Raw genomic sequence first — 18,166 nt, 5'->3', positions numbered from 1 at the left:
TTAAACGATGTTGTCAAACAATCTGTGCGTCAAGAGCCTTGCATCTCATTGAGATCGTTACGTAATCCCACTTAGTTTTATCACTAACTTTACAAGCATCGCTTTACAAAACAAATATTTTTTTTATGTGATGTATATAATGGACAGCTTTGACCTTTGACCAATAAAGACAAGAGCTACATGACGTAGGTGGTCATGTTGATGACGCCAACCTCTTCCTTTTTATTCCTCGCAAAGTTACGAAAATCAGACACCCCACAATAGCAAGAACTAACAAATGATTAATGGTTGGATTTGAAATGATATTCGCCATGTCCTTAGCCCTTTTTACACGACAAAGGTAAATTATAGGGTGCCTGTGTTATGATCTCTTATTCCTACTTGCATCAAACAAAGTGATTTGTCCGAAAATAAATCAATGTTCATGAAATCACACAATTTCACCATAGACCAAGGAGGACCGGATTTCACGTAACATGGTCCTTTGCTCTATCAGAAGCAGACGAAGTCGCCCGAGGTATCTCTCTTCAACCTCCCAACACAAACCAAGGCTTATGTTTAATGCAAATGGACCCGTATCTTTACTTAGTCGGGTTGGAGGCAAAACATGCATTGTGCCTCTTTATGATGAAGAACGCTCATCATCTTAAAGACTGGTGGTCTGGAGTGTCTGCTCTTATTTGAATAGACTTGATTTAAAGTCTGTGTTCGCAGATTGTTTGCTTTAAAAAGCCTCCACACCCTAACAAAAACACACCACACCAAGTAGATGGAGTCTGAGACATGGCCCTTGCACACATACTGCATTGGTTCGTGTGCAAACCATGGCTTCGATGGGGCCTATATCGAAGAAGACCTAATATTTAATTACATTGTTGAATGCCTTGTCAGATATCAAGGCAATTTACAGGCAACCCGTTCTAGGCAATCTCCAAGGGAATCTCTGGGGGGAAAAACCACATTCATATGTTAATTTCTGCACAATTATCTTGGGATAAGATGTGTGGAAAAATGTATGGTGTACATTGCACTCATGTGCATGAGTTTCGCTTTTATGTGTACCCGGACATTGAGGTGGTGGGAACTCCCCTTTCAAGCCATGGCCTAAAAAAGACAGGCATATTAACAAACCATGGATAACTTTGGGGAAAATGGAAACGTGCAGTCTCTTAAAAATCTTACCGCTGATATCAGAAGTACCCTTCAAAGCAATGGGTGTCAAATGGCGCACACTTTCCACCGACAGTCTAACAAGTCAACCCACTGAACCGTGGGTCGGCCTCTGACACCAATAAATGGTAAAATGAGGAGGACTTCAGGCAATTTAATGAAAATGAAATCTTGGCAACGACCCGAAAAACAACTGTGGTTCCTATTATACAGAAGAAATGCGAGATGTCAGAAGTTATTATTGCGTTCGGCTACCGGCACTTCTGGGAACTTGGTTGCATTTAATTAAAAGGCTTCAACCAAAAACTCCGGTTTTTTCTGTTGTTGCTCATTGACATTCAGCTCCCGTTTGCCAGCGTACATGGGTGAAATTCTAGGGCCTTCTTTGGGAGGCAAAGCAGCTATTATATGTTCTTGATTCTTGTGTAGGTTTGTTTTGAATGAATGGGCACATGCTGCATTTACTTCGTTAATGACAACAGTCATGTGGGCATAGAACAGCCGTTGGCATTAGGCTGACAGTCTGTCCTTAAATTGAACACTGAATTTTAAATTGTAATTACCATTTTGTCCAGTTTTAGTTCACAGTCACCCTGAATATTAATTTTTGCAAAGTTTCTAATTATTTTATAATTTTCCATTTCCCCCTTCCAGATTTCAAACATGGCAGACACCGAGACTGCGCAGGAGACGGTTCCAGACACAACGGTCGCCGTGAAGGGCAGTGAAGCCGAAGAGAACAATAACTCTGCAGATGGCCCGGCTGCAGTCGACAAAAAGCCCACTGATGGCGAGCCCATATCAGCAGAGAGTGGGGAAGTGGAGAAACCGGAGGACAGCCAACCAGAACAAGTACCCGAGGGAGATCAAACAGATGCACCTCAAGAAGCAGTTGAACCGGATCAACCTTCAGAACCCGCTGGTGGGGAAGAGCAGACCGTGGACGCACCAAAACCAGATGATGAAGAACCTAAAACAGAGGTAGAGCCGACTGCGGATGGTCCAACATCTAGTGAAGGTGTTGAAGAAGCAGCTAAAGAGGGTGAAGTACCAGAAGATGCCCCCCAAGAGGTGGTGGTTGATAGCCAGGAAACACCCGCACCATCAGTCGTTATAGAGGATGAGAAACCCGAAGAGGAAACTTCGTCGCCTAAGACAGATGAGGTAGCAGTGGATGAAGTAGCCGATGAACTCATACCAGAGAAAGTTCATAAAACTGAAAATCCTGTTCTTGAGGAACCCAGGCCAGAGAAAGTTCCAGAAACAGAGAATGTTGTTCTTGAGGAGCCCACGCCAGAGAGAGCCGCTGATGAAATCGATGGCGATGCCACCGAATCAGAAAAACAAATTGAGCAGCCACAGGAGGACCAATCAAACATTCATGAAAATGAAGATAAACCAGAGGACTCAAATGTTGAGGACACAAACAAAGAGCTTGATTTAAAAGAAAAGGATGACGCCCCCGTAGATATTTCTGTGACCGTCGGAGATGTAGCGACAGCCGATATCCATGCAGCAGCCCCAGAAGATATAGATGAAAGTAAACCGGTAGAGCCTGAACCACAAGAACCTCCCCAAGAAACTACCACCGAAGAGGCGCAGCCTACAACAAGGGCAGAAGAAGGGGAAACTTCTGGAGAAAATGTCCATGAAATCGGTGCATTCGAGGAAAAATACAGCGCTGCTCAGCGTGACATTCAGGAACTGAGGGCCTTGAACGTTGAGATACAGCAAAGGCTGGATAAATCAGAAGCAGAGTCAAAAGATAGGAAACGACAATCAAGTGTCGATAATAAAGAAGGCATGAAAGTCCAGTCAGACTACCTGGCAAGGGAGCTCTCCCAACAGCAAGACACAGAAAAGTACCTCCGGGAGAAACTGGCCGAGACGTTGGAAGAGAAGGAGGAGAGTGAACGCAAGTGTAAGGACTTACAGTTGAGGCTCAAGCGCTTCGCCAAAGACGACCAGGCCAAGGACGAGCGGATGAAAAAATTGGAGAGCGATCTGCGCGATATTTCACAGGAAGTTCAGACGCTCGAGGAACATTTCGACGAGGAGACACTGAAGACGATCAGGGAGTCAAAGGGTACGAACGCCACCAACGGCCAGACAACGACAGCAAGGACGCAGCAGAAACAAGAGACCCCTGTCCCACAGTCAAAGACATGTACTATTCTGTGATCTCGTTATTAGTTTTATTTCTAATGACTTGATGCCCTTTCATAAATTGTGTGATTATGGTTGTTTTTGCAACATCCTTGGGCCAAGTTTGGATGGCGACAATTTTGTCAACCACTAGTCATATTCCGTATGGTTATTCCATTATGTTTACCTACGCATTGAAAACGTCCTGGGTACCAGGCAAAATCGACCAATGGTTGACTTTATTCCGTCACTCGAACTTGCCCCGTGTGCAAGGCTGTATGCGCTTCGTTTTTGACAGGGCAAGGACACCAAGGGCATTTTCTCCTTGGAAATGGCACCAAGGCCATGGCCAGGGGGGACAGAGGTTGTCGCCTCCGCCTGTGTTAAGGATCGGGCATGCTTGTGTTACGTTGTCTGTAGGGTTAAGAGGGTTTGTTTTGCATTTTTGTTCACGATAGTGTGATGTTAACATGTTCAGGTATTGGGTAATTTAGACAATATCGTATTTTATTATTTGGTTTCATTTACCAGTGACATACCGATTTTGTAAACGCAAAGGGTGATGGCATAGTTTGTCCTGCTCCCTATAAACAATTACTGTCCCATGTGGATTGACACACCCCTGTAGGACGAGTGGCATGGTCCAGCCTAGGATATCAAGGCTGTGGAGCTGACCAGCGTTCACGATGTGGTCGGTTCAATTGAAATAATGTTTAAACATAATATGAGGGGAAAACTAGCTAGTAGTCTTTTATTATTTGAGAGAGAAATTACCTCTTTCTCAAAAACTACGTTATTTTAGAGGGAGTCGTTTCTCGCAATGCTCGTTACCAAGTCAGTTTTTAAGTTAATATTTGTTTTGAGTAATTACCAAACGTGTACCTTCCCTTTAAACCCGGACTTGCATGACCAGTGTATCAATGTCAATGACGTATTGGTTGTTCAGGATTGAAGTACATGTACAATTGGATTGGCTTATCAGTGTAACTATACAGGAGGTCCTTTTCTCAGAAGTTAATTTAATGTTACGTTACGTACAGGGTATAATTAGTTGGCAAAGCGGGTAGTAGTGTCAATATGTTTTGCCGTTTATCTTGTTGACAAGTCTACTTGATGAGTCTGGATTGGGACCAATGGGTATAAGGCCGGGTATGTTTTAACCCTAGAGCAAGGAATGTTTAACATCAACACAATGTGATCATGGAGCTATAAGATTAGATATAATTAAATTCTTTGATCAGGTGCAAGTACAAAACGACACCAGCGATTTTGTGAGACAAATGGGTTTGATGGTTCATCATGTAACATAATTCGAAACGAATGTTCTAGATTCATCTTAATGAGGAGTCATGAATATATAAATAAGGGTGCTCAAGCAGACAGAGCAACTCAAGCAAATTTAAACGAGACCCAAATGCTGTAGATTACCTCGTTGACGTGTTGAAATCTCATCCGAACATTAATTTGTAAAAAAAAAAGGAAATCTTTTAAATATGGAAACAATGATCATGCCAATTATATCAAACGCAAATTGATTATTTTTTTATGTGTAACTACATGTAGTTTAAGCAAAATTGGGGTTAATTTGTTTATTTTTTAATTTCATTTTGAATAAGACATTTGAAAATAAAAGATATTTTTGACGGGTGTAAGAATTAATTGACTGAAAAGTCGAAGGTAATTATGTGGTCAGTAACGTGTGCTATGACAGCATTTATTGTACATGAATTATTTCAAAATGCAGTGTTTACTTTTTGTTTGTTTTCTAAGTATGTTTTTTTTGGACGGACGGGGGGGGGTGTTGATCTCGAATTCAAAGTTCCAACATTTCTATGCCTATTTTGGAAACATTTTTTTAACTACATGGCATTGTATTAACCTTTTTTAATTTTCATCTATCAATTTAATATAAAAAAAGGTAAACAAAACCAAAAGGAACATAAAGAATCAAAATAAATTGTAAACTGACTTTTTGTATAATTGTACATTATCATAACTCTATGTTCTCCAATAATGTACACACGCCCATCAAAACTACGTCATTCTTAAACAAAACCCAATAATTTTGAAAATTTTACTAAGCAGGCGTGCTATAATTCTTTTGAAATGATTTTTTTAAGTCAACGCAAAACGGCACCCATTTCAATGAATTGTATGGTTGATAAAATGTTTTGCTGTAATTTGTTTAATGACCCAAAATGTACTCGTAATTAGTTTTCAAAATAAATAGTATTTATGTTTTGTTAAAATTTATCAATGCTTTAATTGTGTATACCGTCCAGATATTTTTAAAAGTTTAATGCTAAGGTTTGTAATGTTTCTTCTAACTTTTTTCTGTACGAAAATAAACAATAGGATAAACTTGAAGAAGAAAAAAAAGGATATTCGATGACCTAATTCGTGCCGATTTTTTGTTTGCTGTCGCGCCAAAACCAACCCTTTCAGCCTGTGGGCATGCAAATGTTTTTAGTGTTGGTACTACTAATATAATGTTGACGTCAAACTAAAGGATACAATTTCAGGGGGCAGAATGCACCAAAGATTTTTCTTCTTCTAGGGAAGCACTTCTGGTCAATTAAAAACTATAGTTCCGTTTGATCTTACACAAGTCCCTTTAGCTATTTAATAAGATTGTTCCTTTGTAAAAATAAAATACATTGTCTGCGGGAAAATGGATAATTATTTTTGAAATACACTGCAATATTATCACATTAAAGGCAGTGGACACTATAACTACTCAAAATAATTATCATCATAAAACCTTTCTTGATAACGAGTAATGGGGAGAGGTTGATGGTATTCAACATTGTGAGAAACAGCTCCCTCTGAAGTGACATAGTTTTCGAGAAAGAAGTAATTTTCCACGAATTTGATTTCGAGACCTCAAGTTTAGAATTTGAGGTCCCGAAATCAAGCATCAGAAAGCACAAAACTTCGTGTGACAAGGGTGTTTTTTTCTTTCATTATTATCTCACAAATTCGACGACCGATTGAGCTCAAATTTTCACAGGTTTGTTATTTTATGCATATGTTGAGATACACCAACTGTGAAGGCTAGTCTTTGACAATTACCAATAGTGCCCACTGTCTTTAAAGGCACTGGACACTATTGGTAATTAGGGCCTACTCAAAATAATTGTTAGCATAAAAACTTTACTTCAATCGGTAACAAGCAATGGAGAGCTGTTGATAAAACATTGTGAGAAACGGCTCCCTCCTGAAGTGGAGTACTTTTCGAGACAGAAGTAATGTTCTACTAAAATATTTGAATTAAATTTCGAGACCTCATAATCATAGATTTTGAGGTTCCCAAATCAAGCATCTGAAAGCACACAACTTCGTGTGGCAAGGGCGTTTTTTCTTCCAACTTCGATGACCGATTGAGCACAAATTTTCACAGGTTTTTAATTTTATCCATATGTTGAGATACACCAAGTGAGAAGACAGGTCTTTGATAATTACAGATTGTGTCCAGGTCTTTAAAGCTTCTAAAACTAACGTAAAATTTGATTGTAAATGAGAATACTGGTCTTTGACAAGTGCCAAATGTGTCCAGCTAAAAGAAAAAGGAAACAATTTAGATAGGCCTACAATGCTGGGAGTATAGAACTAATTCATAAATAATCTTCATAAAAAAAACACGAAGATGTCCAGCTTTCGTGCTAAAAACAAGATCAAACCTTATTTATGAACACTCATTATGGACACAGTGTAATAAAAGTGAATAATAAAAACCCGAAAAAATACACACCTCCGACGGGACTCGAACCCGCAACCCCCGGCTTAGGAGGCCGATGTCTTATCCATTAGACTACGGAGGCTCTCATCATTATTGGGGCAAGCTTAATTTTTGTAGTGTAAAAGCTATTAACTTATTTTGTTCTTACTCTCACAGTAAATGTAATCGTGCTATTGTTTATTTCTTGATACTTTGCTTCTTCACACAAACATTATGTAATTCATCAGACTTGCGACTCCACAAAATATCAATATCAAACGTGTCCATCACAATCACGCACGCAGTGTCAACACATAAAAATAAGCATGGGCTGGCAAAGTTTCAACAAAGATGGCGCTATTCATAATCAACAGTCAGTCGCGGTACGCACGTGTCTGAAACTACATGTACATGTATTTCGGAATGACTTCCATCATCGCATCCACCCATAAAATACAAACTTGTACATTTGTATACATACACCATGGCTAATTCTACCTCCATGATACAACAGACTGGTTATTTTTCCCTTCCAAAGAAGAAATTTTTCACCCGGTGAAATAGTTTCACCAGATGTTATTTTATTTTTGAAGAAGATTTATAATTGTTTTCAGCCGTTCATCGTTTTATTTTCCCAACAATGAACAGTCTGAACCTGTCCTTACTCATGGTCTGAAGAAAAACGAGTGCAAAAAGATGATGGAGAGGCATTATAATATATATAAAATAGGTAGCTTCTTCTGAAGATCACAGTTTTGCACTTATTTGTTTAGTGCTACGGACGCAAAAATAAATGGAAACATGTCATCGGAACGCTATTCAATTCTACACCAAAACAGTCAAACTGACAAAAAAAAGAGAAAATTTTATAATGCTATTTCCTGTCATGACAAAAAGTGTCCGCTGGCAAAAAGTGTCCGCCGAGTATTTTTGTCACTACCTAAACACGTACTGAGCACTTTTGAATCCAACAAAGTCGGCACTATAAAAAAATCAGCCTCCATAAACCATGGAGCAATAAACCCATTATTTCAAACCTAAAACAAACGACACGAACAATTCCTCCATGAACAAACCATCTCTGTCCTTACTCTATGAACAAACCAATAACGAATTGCCAGTTTGAATTATTACGACAGAATCTTCTAGCTACACCCTTAGGATCTTCAGGAAGGGTTCATTCCTCCACGGTTTTGCCGACTTGCTATACCCCCCCCCCCCCCCCACTACAAACAGCGACATCAACCCCCCCCCCCCCCCCCCCCCCCCCCAAAAAAAAAAAAAAAAAAAAAAAAAAAAAGGCATAATGTTATTCATTTAATTTTTTCATGGACTGATATACCAATTGGGGTCTCCGGAATTTATTTTGATTAATTTTTGTTTCCACTGAGAAAGAGTTAGGAACAGATTTGACCTAACTTCGATGAAGTCGGGCTTTACCCCGGCCGTTTTTACCATACCGGATCTAATTCTGTGTAACGACCGGATAATATTAAATAATAAATCAATAAATGCATTCGACATAGTTCTCTTCTGAGCTATCACACAAAGTAGCATTTACAAAATAAATAAACAAATAAATTGATGTCTCTTATATCCGATGTTTTTTTTAAACGATGTATCTGGTTTATTGTTTTCATGATATTAGTTTTTTCTTTTCATAAACAGTTTTGTTATTTTCTGAAAACTAATCCATGAACCCTTATGATTTACAAAGTCCAAGCACTTTGTTCAAAGGTATCGTTTCAATAATAAAATGCTAAATTTGCAATTCAACACAAAGAGTATATCTTTCAATATAAAATAACGGGGTTAAAGGCAGTGGACACTATTGGTAATAACTCAAAATAATTGTTAGCAAAAAAACTTTCTCGGTGATGAGTAATGTGGAGAGGTTGATAGTACAAAACATTGTGGGAAATGGCTCCCTCTGAAGTGGCGTAGTTTTTGAGATAGAAGTAATTTTCCCTGAATTTGATTGCGAGACCTCAGATTTAGAACTTGAGGTCTCGAAATTACCCATCTAAACGCACACATCTTCGTGTGACATGGGCGCTTTTTTCTTTCATTATTATCTCGCAGTTTCGAAGACCGATTGAGCTAAAATTTTCACAGGTTTGTTATTTTATGCATATGTTGAGATACCCCAACTGTGAAAGCTAGTATTTGACAATTACCAATAGTGTCCACTGCCTTTAATGACGATGTGCCTTTTGACAAATTCAAATGACTGTTTATAGGCGCTTTCACTAACAGGCAACCAATTGCACCCACTGCATGCACAAGGAACTATTCGGCGGCAAAAGACACTTTATTTTTCAGTAGTTCACTATCCCCACAAAAGTAGATGAGAAACTGAAATATGACCGTTTTCTTATTGATCGATTGCCTGGAACTGGTTGCCTGTTAATCTCCTCCTGTGAGGTGAATACCCACCAGTACCCAACCAATTTACCCAAGGGGCATTGCCTCATCACTGTTCCACCCAGTGAGGAACAAAATTATAATGTCAAACCAATTGTTGACCATTTGTAGATTTCAACCTTGCAGAGTGGTCATCTTTCTACTTTTTGATTTCCTCTTTTATTGTACCCGTTCCCGCTCTTTGTCCATTATGATGATTGAAAATATGACCGGTAATTACCTGCATGGTTCCATTCCAACTGTTAGACATTACAAGCTAGGTTTTAATATTATAATCATTCTGGACATAAATGGACCAGGAAAACAAACCTCAGAAATACCTGAAGAACCCGAGAAGACGAAGAAATTAAAACAAATTATGCGGAAGGAAAAAAAACTGTATACATGTGTAGAGTTAAAAACCAAGTAATCAGGTAGCGATTGAAAACCCAACCCACATGTAAGGCTCCAATCTACTAAGGCGGAACTCGAACCAGGGTCTCGAAGGTGAGGGAAGGAAAGAAACCACTTTTGCCTAGCCTGGATGGTAGTCTTGCTATTCCCTGAGACAGGTGTAGCTTGGGCACCTCTCCGAAGCACTCTTCCCTGATAACTGAGAGCAGGAAGCAACCTGCCCCCTAGGATTTAGTGTAGTTATTTAACTAGATGTAATCAACCATCATTAACCTCTCAGGGCTTGGTTGAAGATAGTTTAACTCTGGTTAATCTTGGTAAGCGGTCGATCTTGCTCCAGCTCATGATGATCATTTTTCGCTGAGATGTTTGCGTTTCTTGGCGGTGTTCATGTAGGGTCTTGCTACCCATTCTGTCTCCCCTGGATCTGACTTTTCGATGGTGCCCAAACGGATTTCATACACTACAAGACCAAAAACATTAAAAGTTGTAAATTAAACATTTTTCCAATCTGATTATGGTTTGAGCCCATCACCGAAACACTTCGCATGCCACATTTGTGAAAGACAAGCTAATATTTAGTTTTTACTGGAAGGGAACAGATTTAAAGTTTTTAATTGGGCTCAAACGTATGCATCTGGTAAGAAAATAAAGGGCACTTACACTTCATTTCAAATCTTGGTCCAACCTCTGATAAATCTATAGTTTTTTGGTCTGCTTTCTTGTACATGTGATGTCTGGAAAAACAATAAATTAAAACAAAATATCTGTTGGTGATGAGCCTTGCTTGATCACATCTTAAAAGGTAACATTTACATTAACCCATGGGTATGCAAGATAAAATCATTTAACAAGGTAAAACACGAGTAACTATGTTTGCATCAGCTTAATAAACTAACACTTGATGTCTGTGCCCCCACATTTGAAATCTATACTTTCGAGATTAAAAAATTTCCCAGAATTGCTTCTATATGTAGAATTTCCAATGTTATAACAACTTGTTTTCTATAGTACATGCAGACCGTGTTTTTGTGTTTTACCTCTTTATCTTGGGTGTGTTCTCACGGTCGTAATCAATAACTGTTTTGGCCAATGGCCAGTGATTAACCAATGACAAGTTCAACCGAAACAGGTATTGGTTACGATCGCGGAAAATGCACCCCAGATTATCTTTGATCAATGAACACAAACTGCATGTTTAATTGATTGGCCAGGTGTCCCCTAGAAGTAAAAAATGTCACCCCATTTGTTATTATCTATAATAGGGACTACTTTAACCTCCGCATCGTATTCTTCATAAGAGGTCATCAGACCAATATTCTATTCAGAGTACAGAATCACTTCACTATTGTGCCAACTAAAATGTCACCCAACTTTTGTCCCTGTTTTAATTTGTATAAAGGCCTGTGCTTCTCACCTAAAGGAAATGACATCATCTTGGTTGGCAAAAGTTATGACCCTCTTACTCTCCTCCTTTGGTACTGGGAACAAGTACTTCAAGATGTTCAAGACCTGTATAGAGAGTGAAATAAATAGAAAGAAAGGTTATATAAGCAGTAGGCATACAGGTAAAGCGTCTACATCTATGCCTCTATATGAACAAAATTGCCAGAGTGTTTAAGGGAAGGGTTACATTTGGTAACCACTCTTAAAATTACTGGCAACATAAACTTTTGGTTAGAAGCCTACAACCGCTTTCAAAAGTATTACAAATTTGGAAAACATTTCACTTCATGCCCCAAAATTTGATCTTAGAAGCATCACCACATTTCGGCCATATTTCACAGGTTAGTATTTTTGTATACACCTACATTTACATGGGATTAAAACAATCAAACAGTTTCAAAAACCAAAGGTAACCCTTGCCTTTAAGCAGTGCCTCTAAATTGGATGCAGATTTTTTCAAGCTGGCAGCATCTTTCTAGTCAGTTTCCGCATGAAATTCTTACCCTTTCGCCCAGCTTTGACTTGAAGTTATGAAAGAGGAGGTGTGGATAGACTTCTGACATTGTACCAATATTTGGTATGTCATGTCTCATTACAGTATTGAGGAGAGTGAAGAAGGCAGTCGGTCCATAAGGAAGATGACAAACTTGTAGGGCATCTGTGGACGAAATAAGGAAAGAAGAATAAATCAATGTGTTTGCGACACGGTTCAAATTCTAACTTAAATTTGTATCATAGTTTTAAAAAAAAAATTGATTTATATACGTTATTAATATTTGTGAATCTTGTTACACACTGCTGGTTTGTGGTGTTTATTATATCATTTGCTTTTACCCTTAGGCATAAAAAAAAGAAGTTATGTTGGCGTAACCCGACCTACCCTAAAAATACGGCCGACCCTCGAAAATAAAATAAATGTCAACAAGAGTTTAAAAATAAACTATTTATTGTGTGTAGCCTTGTTTGCTTTTGTTAATGTGTATACTACCGGCTTAAACAATTAGAAAACATGTTATTTTCGTTGCTGGGAGTGAAAAAAAAAAAAAAAAAAAAAACTACCTACCAACTCTATTTTGGGGGCCTGTTACACATGTATAACATTTTATTTTATTTTATGCCTTACACTGATGTGTTTAGCCCTGAAAATCCACAGGCAAATCACTCAAGTGGGATTCGAACCAACAACCTTTGTATTGCTACACAGCAGATGTCTTTACCACTAGACCAGCGAGCTAGTATGGTGTAAAGAGGCTGTACGAATCATATGTTTTAGCAGCATGTACCGCAACATTTAATAGATGTTACTTTTGCATCGGGTGTAACGTTCCTACTGGCTGACCATTCAATATCATCTACTATAGTTTCAAATTATAGATAAACTATGTAAGCCTACAGTATGAAATCAGGTGGTGAATGCATCTACGCAGTTCACATTCAACCCCCCTACTATATGACCACCTAATCATACACTGTGGTTTTGAATTGCTGACAAACTACACCAGCCTGCAATAAAAGGTCACGCAGTACATGCATCACCAGTCAACCTTCAAGTTCCTACTCTTACTACTCAATATCATCCACTGTGATTTTGAATGTCAGATTAATTATGCCATCCTATCACGTGGTGAGTGTACCTGCACAGTACACAGTCAACTCTCCTACTGTCTGATCATTCAGAATAATCCACCGTTGTTTTGAATGGTAGCTGAACCTTCCCAGTCTGCAAAACCAGGCGACTGTTTCTTGGGTGATTAAATAGTAAATTGTATCTAACATCAACCCTTCAGTTTTAAAGGCAGTGGACACTATTGGTAACTACTCAAAGTAATTATTAGCATAAAACCATACTTGGTGACGAGTAATGGGGAGAGGTTGATAGTGCAAAACATTGTGAGAAACAGCTCCCTCTAAGTAATGTAGTTTTCGCGGAAGAAATAATTTTCCACGAATTTGATTTTAAGACCTCAGATTTAGAATTAGAGGTCTCAAAATCAAGCATCAGAAAGCACACAACTTCGTGTGACAAGGGTGTTTTTTTCTCTTTCATTATTATCTCGCAAGTTCGACGACCGATTGAGCTCAAATTTTCACAGGTTTGTTGTTTTATGCATAATGTTGAGATACACCAACTGCGAGGACTAGTCTTTGACAATTACCAATAGTGTGCAGTGTCTTGAAGGCCATTGTATTTAAAATACAAATGTTGCTCTTAAAATTAAAAATTAATTGACAAACAAACATAAAAAAATGGTTAAATATATGTAGCATTTTAACAATTATGTAATAAACTAGGCTGAAATAAAATCCAAACAGAATGTATATTTTGTTTTTATTCTTACAGCGATGCGTATGCACTGTATATTTCAAACTTTCCGTAACAATCCATAGGCAAATAAATCGGGTGGGATTAGAACCCACCCAAGTAATATTTGCCTTGGAATTTTCTTCTTCACAGAACTCTGGAAAGTACTGAGATATACAGACAGTGCTTAATTCACATCACTGTTAGAGTAAAAACAAAATATATTCTTTATCTCTGATGCAAAAATATCATCCAATATAGAATAACCCCTTTGTTGCTATGAAAGTGGCCATATTGTATGGCAGACTGTATGCGCGTATAAACGCGTACATCAATGAAGCACTCAGCATGCAGCGTTCCCGGTTTGACTTTGTATTGCACACGCACGCACACGCTCACAGACACCAAGTTGAAGGCAGGTATTGGAATAGTTATGCCATATTCGATACAGTCTAAAGAGTGGGGAAAAAATAGAAAGATAACATAGTTTCAGTACATACCTGGTACACCTCGATGCTCATGTATTATTAATAGATCAGTGACTTCATTAGCTCGGCAGGCTTGGACTAGCTGATCCACATCGTAGTTACCACGGTTTAAGCGCTGGGCATTCGGGAAGATCAACTTTACTTCCTGTGGAAAGAAATATAAATAGCTGTTGCAAACTGCTTACCAACCAAAAAGACCTATGGTATAATTGCAAACATGGCCTGACGTTTCGACCCTGAAAGAATCTTTCTCTAAAGAAAGACTCTGCTAGGGTCGAAACGTCTGGTCATTAAATAGTGTTTTGCAAAATTGGATTTCCTTGTTAGAATAAAGTAGTTGTTGAGCATCCTATGTAAATCAAGGTGGGAGGGGGCGGGTAGTAATGAACAGGGGTGACAGCCATTGCTGACAAAAAGTCAGAAACTAGAATCCAAATTTCAGAAGGTATATTGAAATACTAGAGGAGTAATAGGGAAAACAAAGGGAGTTCTTTGTATACGTGGAAACAATTTTTCTCCACCAGACTGACATAACAATTCTGAATTCAGATAAAATGCAAAGGGAACTTCCTTTGCAACATACTATGGGAATGTTTGGAAGAGGCACCAAGGCCAAGACCAGGGCAACAGAGCCTCAATTCCAGGCCTTTAATACATTGTTCAATGAGGTCTGATGTGATTTTCAAAGATTTATTTTGTGCATATCCTACACAACTGGAATGAACTCTAAAATCCAAGGTTGTACCTATCCTTAACCCTTTCATGCACCATTATAGTGATAAATTTACCATATGGACACATAAATTGCGTAATCGTTTTTTGGATGGCAAATTGCGACCCCTAAAACAACCAGCAGCCAGTTTCACGACACTTTACGCAACTGCGTAAGTCCATTTGCGCAACGTTTATGGTGCAACTTGCGCCATAAACGTTGCGCAAGTGTACACCATAAACGTTGCGCAAGTGGACTTACGCAGTTGCGTAAAGTTTCGTGACATCGGCCCCTGGTCACATTAGCACGCTCTATAGTCCTCCTTCAAATTCTAAAAACTGTGTGGCCGTGCGGTCTTTTTTATTTGTTTTACTACTATTTTTCCGAAGGGATTTAAACCGCTCGCTAGTGACTGGTCGGCACATGAAAGAGTTAAAAAAAACAAAAAAAACTAAAGCATTTTGTTTAAAACAGACAATTTAAATGGTTCTCACTTTGGCAAACTGTTTGAGTTTGGAGCTTGGATCTCTGGAGGTGGTCAGCATAATCTTGGGGTCTTCTACTCCGGCCCAGCGATATTCATCATCCATGTGATTCAAATCTGAAGTTGAGAAAAGTAAGGTAATTTATCACATTAAGATCTGCAAAGAATGTAGAGTTAGCATATTTATGTAGCGAATTTAACTCAAGTTCTGGAGGCCAAGTCATCAGAGTGTGGGTTTAAATTCTTTATGTGACAGTTGTGTCCTTGAGCCTGACACTTATAAGGATTTGGATACCTTTTCAAAATGTCCATAGATTTACATTAAACTTACAGGGTTTGAAGATAATGATAGTGGAAAGCTTCCCTTCAAATATTACTTATTGAGGTGCTGTAGTTTTTGAGAAGTGAGTAAAACAATGTCATGAAAATATGTTTGTAAATGATTAAAATAATTTTCGTCTCAGGAGACGAACATTATTTTCATGACATTGTTTTACTCATTTCCCCAAAACTACAGCACCTCAGCACGTAATATTTTCAGGGAAGCTTTCTACTATCATTATCTTCAAACTGTGTAAGTTTAGTGTAAATCTGTGGACATTGCGTTTTTTGTCCTACAAAAGTTACATAGACCCTTTAATGGTAGGGTTAAAGATTGGTTTTTGTCAATGTAATGCTGATTTGTAGCCAGAATTATCAATAAAGATATAATACAAGTCACATGTGAAAGTTTCAGCTAAAAATGGCATCTACTTGCTAAGAAAATAGCAAAAGAAATGTCAAGGTATTTTCATCAAGACTGTCGCATCCATCCACAATTCCACATTTGGAGAGGTGATAGCAAGTAACAACTATGTCTCTGCATGCAACAGTCACAAATAGACACCATACAATATTTGAATCCCTAAACTCGTGTTGAGGTCAGTTTTGGAAATTCTAATTTGTTGACATTATTTTTACAGGATCCTACTGCATACTACATGTACATGTACCATTACCATCTTTATAACAATGAGGTTTTTCGGCTAGAAATAACCTTACACATGTATCTATCTTTGCGGGTCATTGCTAAAGTATGACCCTACATTAAATCATAATTGCTTCTCGTTATCCAGGAGTAAATTAGCACCTACAAAGATAGAGATTGTACAGCTGTGAATGATGAGCAACTTGTGTAGCAGATAGTAATTGTTACATGGTACACCCTGAAATCAACGTGAAGTAAAATAAATAAAAGATTAATAAACTGAAGACAAAAAAGAAAGACAAAAAAAAAAAACACTTACCTGTCCCACCTTCATCATCAAACGCCAGGGCTTTTTGTAAACTCAGAGCATCCTTCCTCAACTCCGTTGGGATTGGTTTGTTCTCTATACATTTGAGAAGAATAAATATCAACAATTAGACGATACTTGAATTACTGAATTTCTAGACAAGTTCAAGAAGTGTTTCAACTGACTTTTTTTTTGCTGCGGATGATTGTTAAGGTAGTCTTGCTTTGCAATGCTCTTGTGTTCTTTATGTGCAAAGCATCGTCAAAACATCACACACACATCACTATCACACACAAACCAGTATCACACACGAACCACTTGTGTTAGCAGTTTGCATGTTAGCACACTCTTTTTGCGATGTGCAGATATTGCAAATAAAGTACACAGAAGTGACACTGACTCTCTGTAAAACTATGGCATCCCTTGGAATAGTTAACACCAAGGCCAGGGAGATGGTGGTCTTGGTGCACCTTCGAAATGCAAAATGCAAATGGCCTTGCCCTCTCAGAGATGAAATTCCAGGCCCACTAAATGAAACTCTGACCAACTGGTCCTATCTCATCCAACTTCATCATCTTTTCTTGTCCACTTTTAGCTGCGGTCTTGCCAGATACCTACCATCCAAGGCATCTTTAAGCTTCCTTTTCCTCTCACTGATGACTCGGTCTTTCGTCTCCTGAGACTTCCTGTACAGATACTCCCGTCGCAGTCTAGATTGCCGTCGTAACTGCCAAATAATATCAAACCATTAGAATTTTTCACTACAATTTGATCACTGTTTTGGCCTAAAATAGTTTACTTAGAAAACAGTGTGGTCCCCCCCACAGATATCATGGCATCGATGATGTTTTAAACTTTGTGCAAAAGTTCATCTCTAACGAATGAAAATGTGGTGGTCAGGTGGTGTCAGTACTTTCACCTCACAGTCACACACTCATCAGAGGATAAGGGAACTTTTTAAACAAATGTTCGACATGCCTACAACAGTACAAATAACAATATAATATATATTATACAACAGTTAGGGTTAGGCCTACATACATAAATAGCATAATTATTATGCTATGTATGTTAATGTAGGATAATAAATGCTATATTTATAAAACAATAAGAATAATAAGTTTTCAATATTAGTATATTATCTTAAAATAAAAGTTAAGTATTCACGGTAATTGGGGCCTACTGTATTTAAATATATATAATTATAATTGAAAAAAAAATGATAAACAAAATTGTATTAATTATTATATTTTTTATAAAATAAAAATTGAAAATTGAACTTGGAACTTGAAATAAATACTAAAATAGGCCTAATTTATGTCGTTATTAATTTTGTTAGACAAGTGTCGTTCTTCTTCTTGTTCTAATCCCACTAACATTCATTACTTACCATTTTTAACTGTTTTTATGTTGTTAATTCTGGATGACATACACACTACATTTAAATACTTGACATTGCTGAGCTATTTTGTATAAGAAGGTACACGTGTTTGGTGTTTTGTGCCGAGTAGTGTGGTACCCACTTTAGTTGACCAAGTACTCACTTGTACAAACTTTGATGGGTACTGGGTCCCAGACTACAGTGTCCCTCTGCTTTAAAAAGTTGACAT

At 38.1% G+C, this 18,166-nt stretch overlaps 2 protein-coding genes and 1 non-coding gene across 3 annotated transcripts; 1 reads left to right on the top strand and 2 right to left on the bottom strand.

The window, feature by feature from the left end:
• The first annotated feature begins 1,559 nt into the window (after positions 1-1,559).
• On the top strand, positions 1,560-4,136 carry LOC117307210 (cell surface glycoprotein 1-like). Its single transcript, XM_033791893.1, has 2 exons — positions 1,560-1,595; positions 1,825-4,136. The coding sequence occupies exon 2, from the start codon at positions 1,834-1,836 to the stop codon at positions 3,349-3,351; it is 1,518 nt and encodes a 505-aa protein (XP_033647784.1). The 5' UTR covers positions 1,560-1,595; positions 1,825-1,833; the 3' UTR covers positions 3,352-4,136.
• Positions 4,137-7,063: 2,927 nt separating this feature from the next.
• Trnar-ccu lies at positions 7,064-7,136 on the bottom strand. The gene has a single exon. It is a non-coding gene; the product is annotated as a tRNA-Arg (tRNA).
• A 2,025-nt stretch (positions 7,137-9,161) lies between these two features.
• LOC117307418 (U3 small nucleolar ribonucleoprotein protein IMP4-like) lies at positions 9,162-18,092 on the bottom strand. Its single transcript, XM_033792165.1, has 9 exons — positions 17,947-18,092; positions 17,175-17,283; positions 16,569-16,652; positions 15,293-15,399; positions 14,099-14,231; positions 11,800-11,954; positions 11,268-11,362; positions 10,514-10,587; positions 9,162-10,313 (listed from the first exon to the last, which is right to left on the bottom strand). Exons 1-9 carry the CDS (start codon positions 17,947-17,949, stop codon positions 10,201-10,203), a joined length of 873 nt encoding a protein of 290 aa, XP_033648056.1. The 5' UTR covers positions 17,950-18,092; the 3' UTR covers positions 9,162-10,200.
• Positions 18,093-18,166: the final 74 nt, after the last annotated feature.

This window comes from Asterias rubens, chromosome 2 (assembly GCF_902459465.1).
Source record: "Asterias rubens chromosome 2, eAstRub1.3, whole genome shotgun sequence".
NCBI lineage: Eukaryota > Metazoa > Echinodermata > Asteroidea > Forcipulatida > Asteriidae > Asterias > Asterias rubens.
Note: the sequence above shows the minus strand (reverse complement) of the source record. Positions and strands in the feature narration are given on the sequence as shown.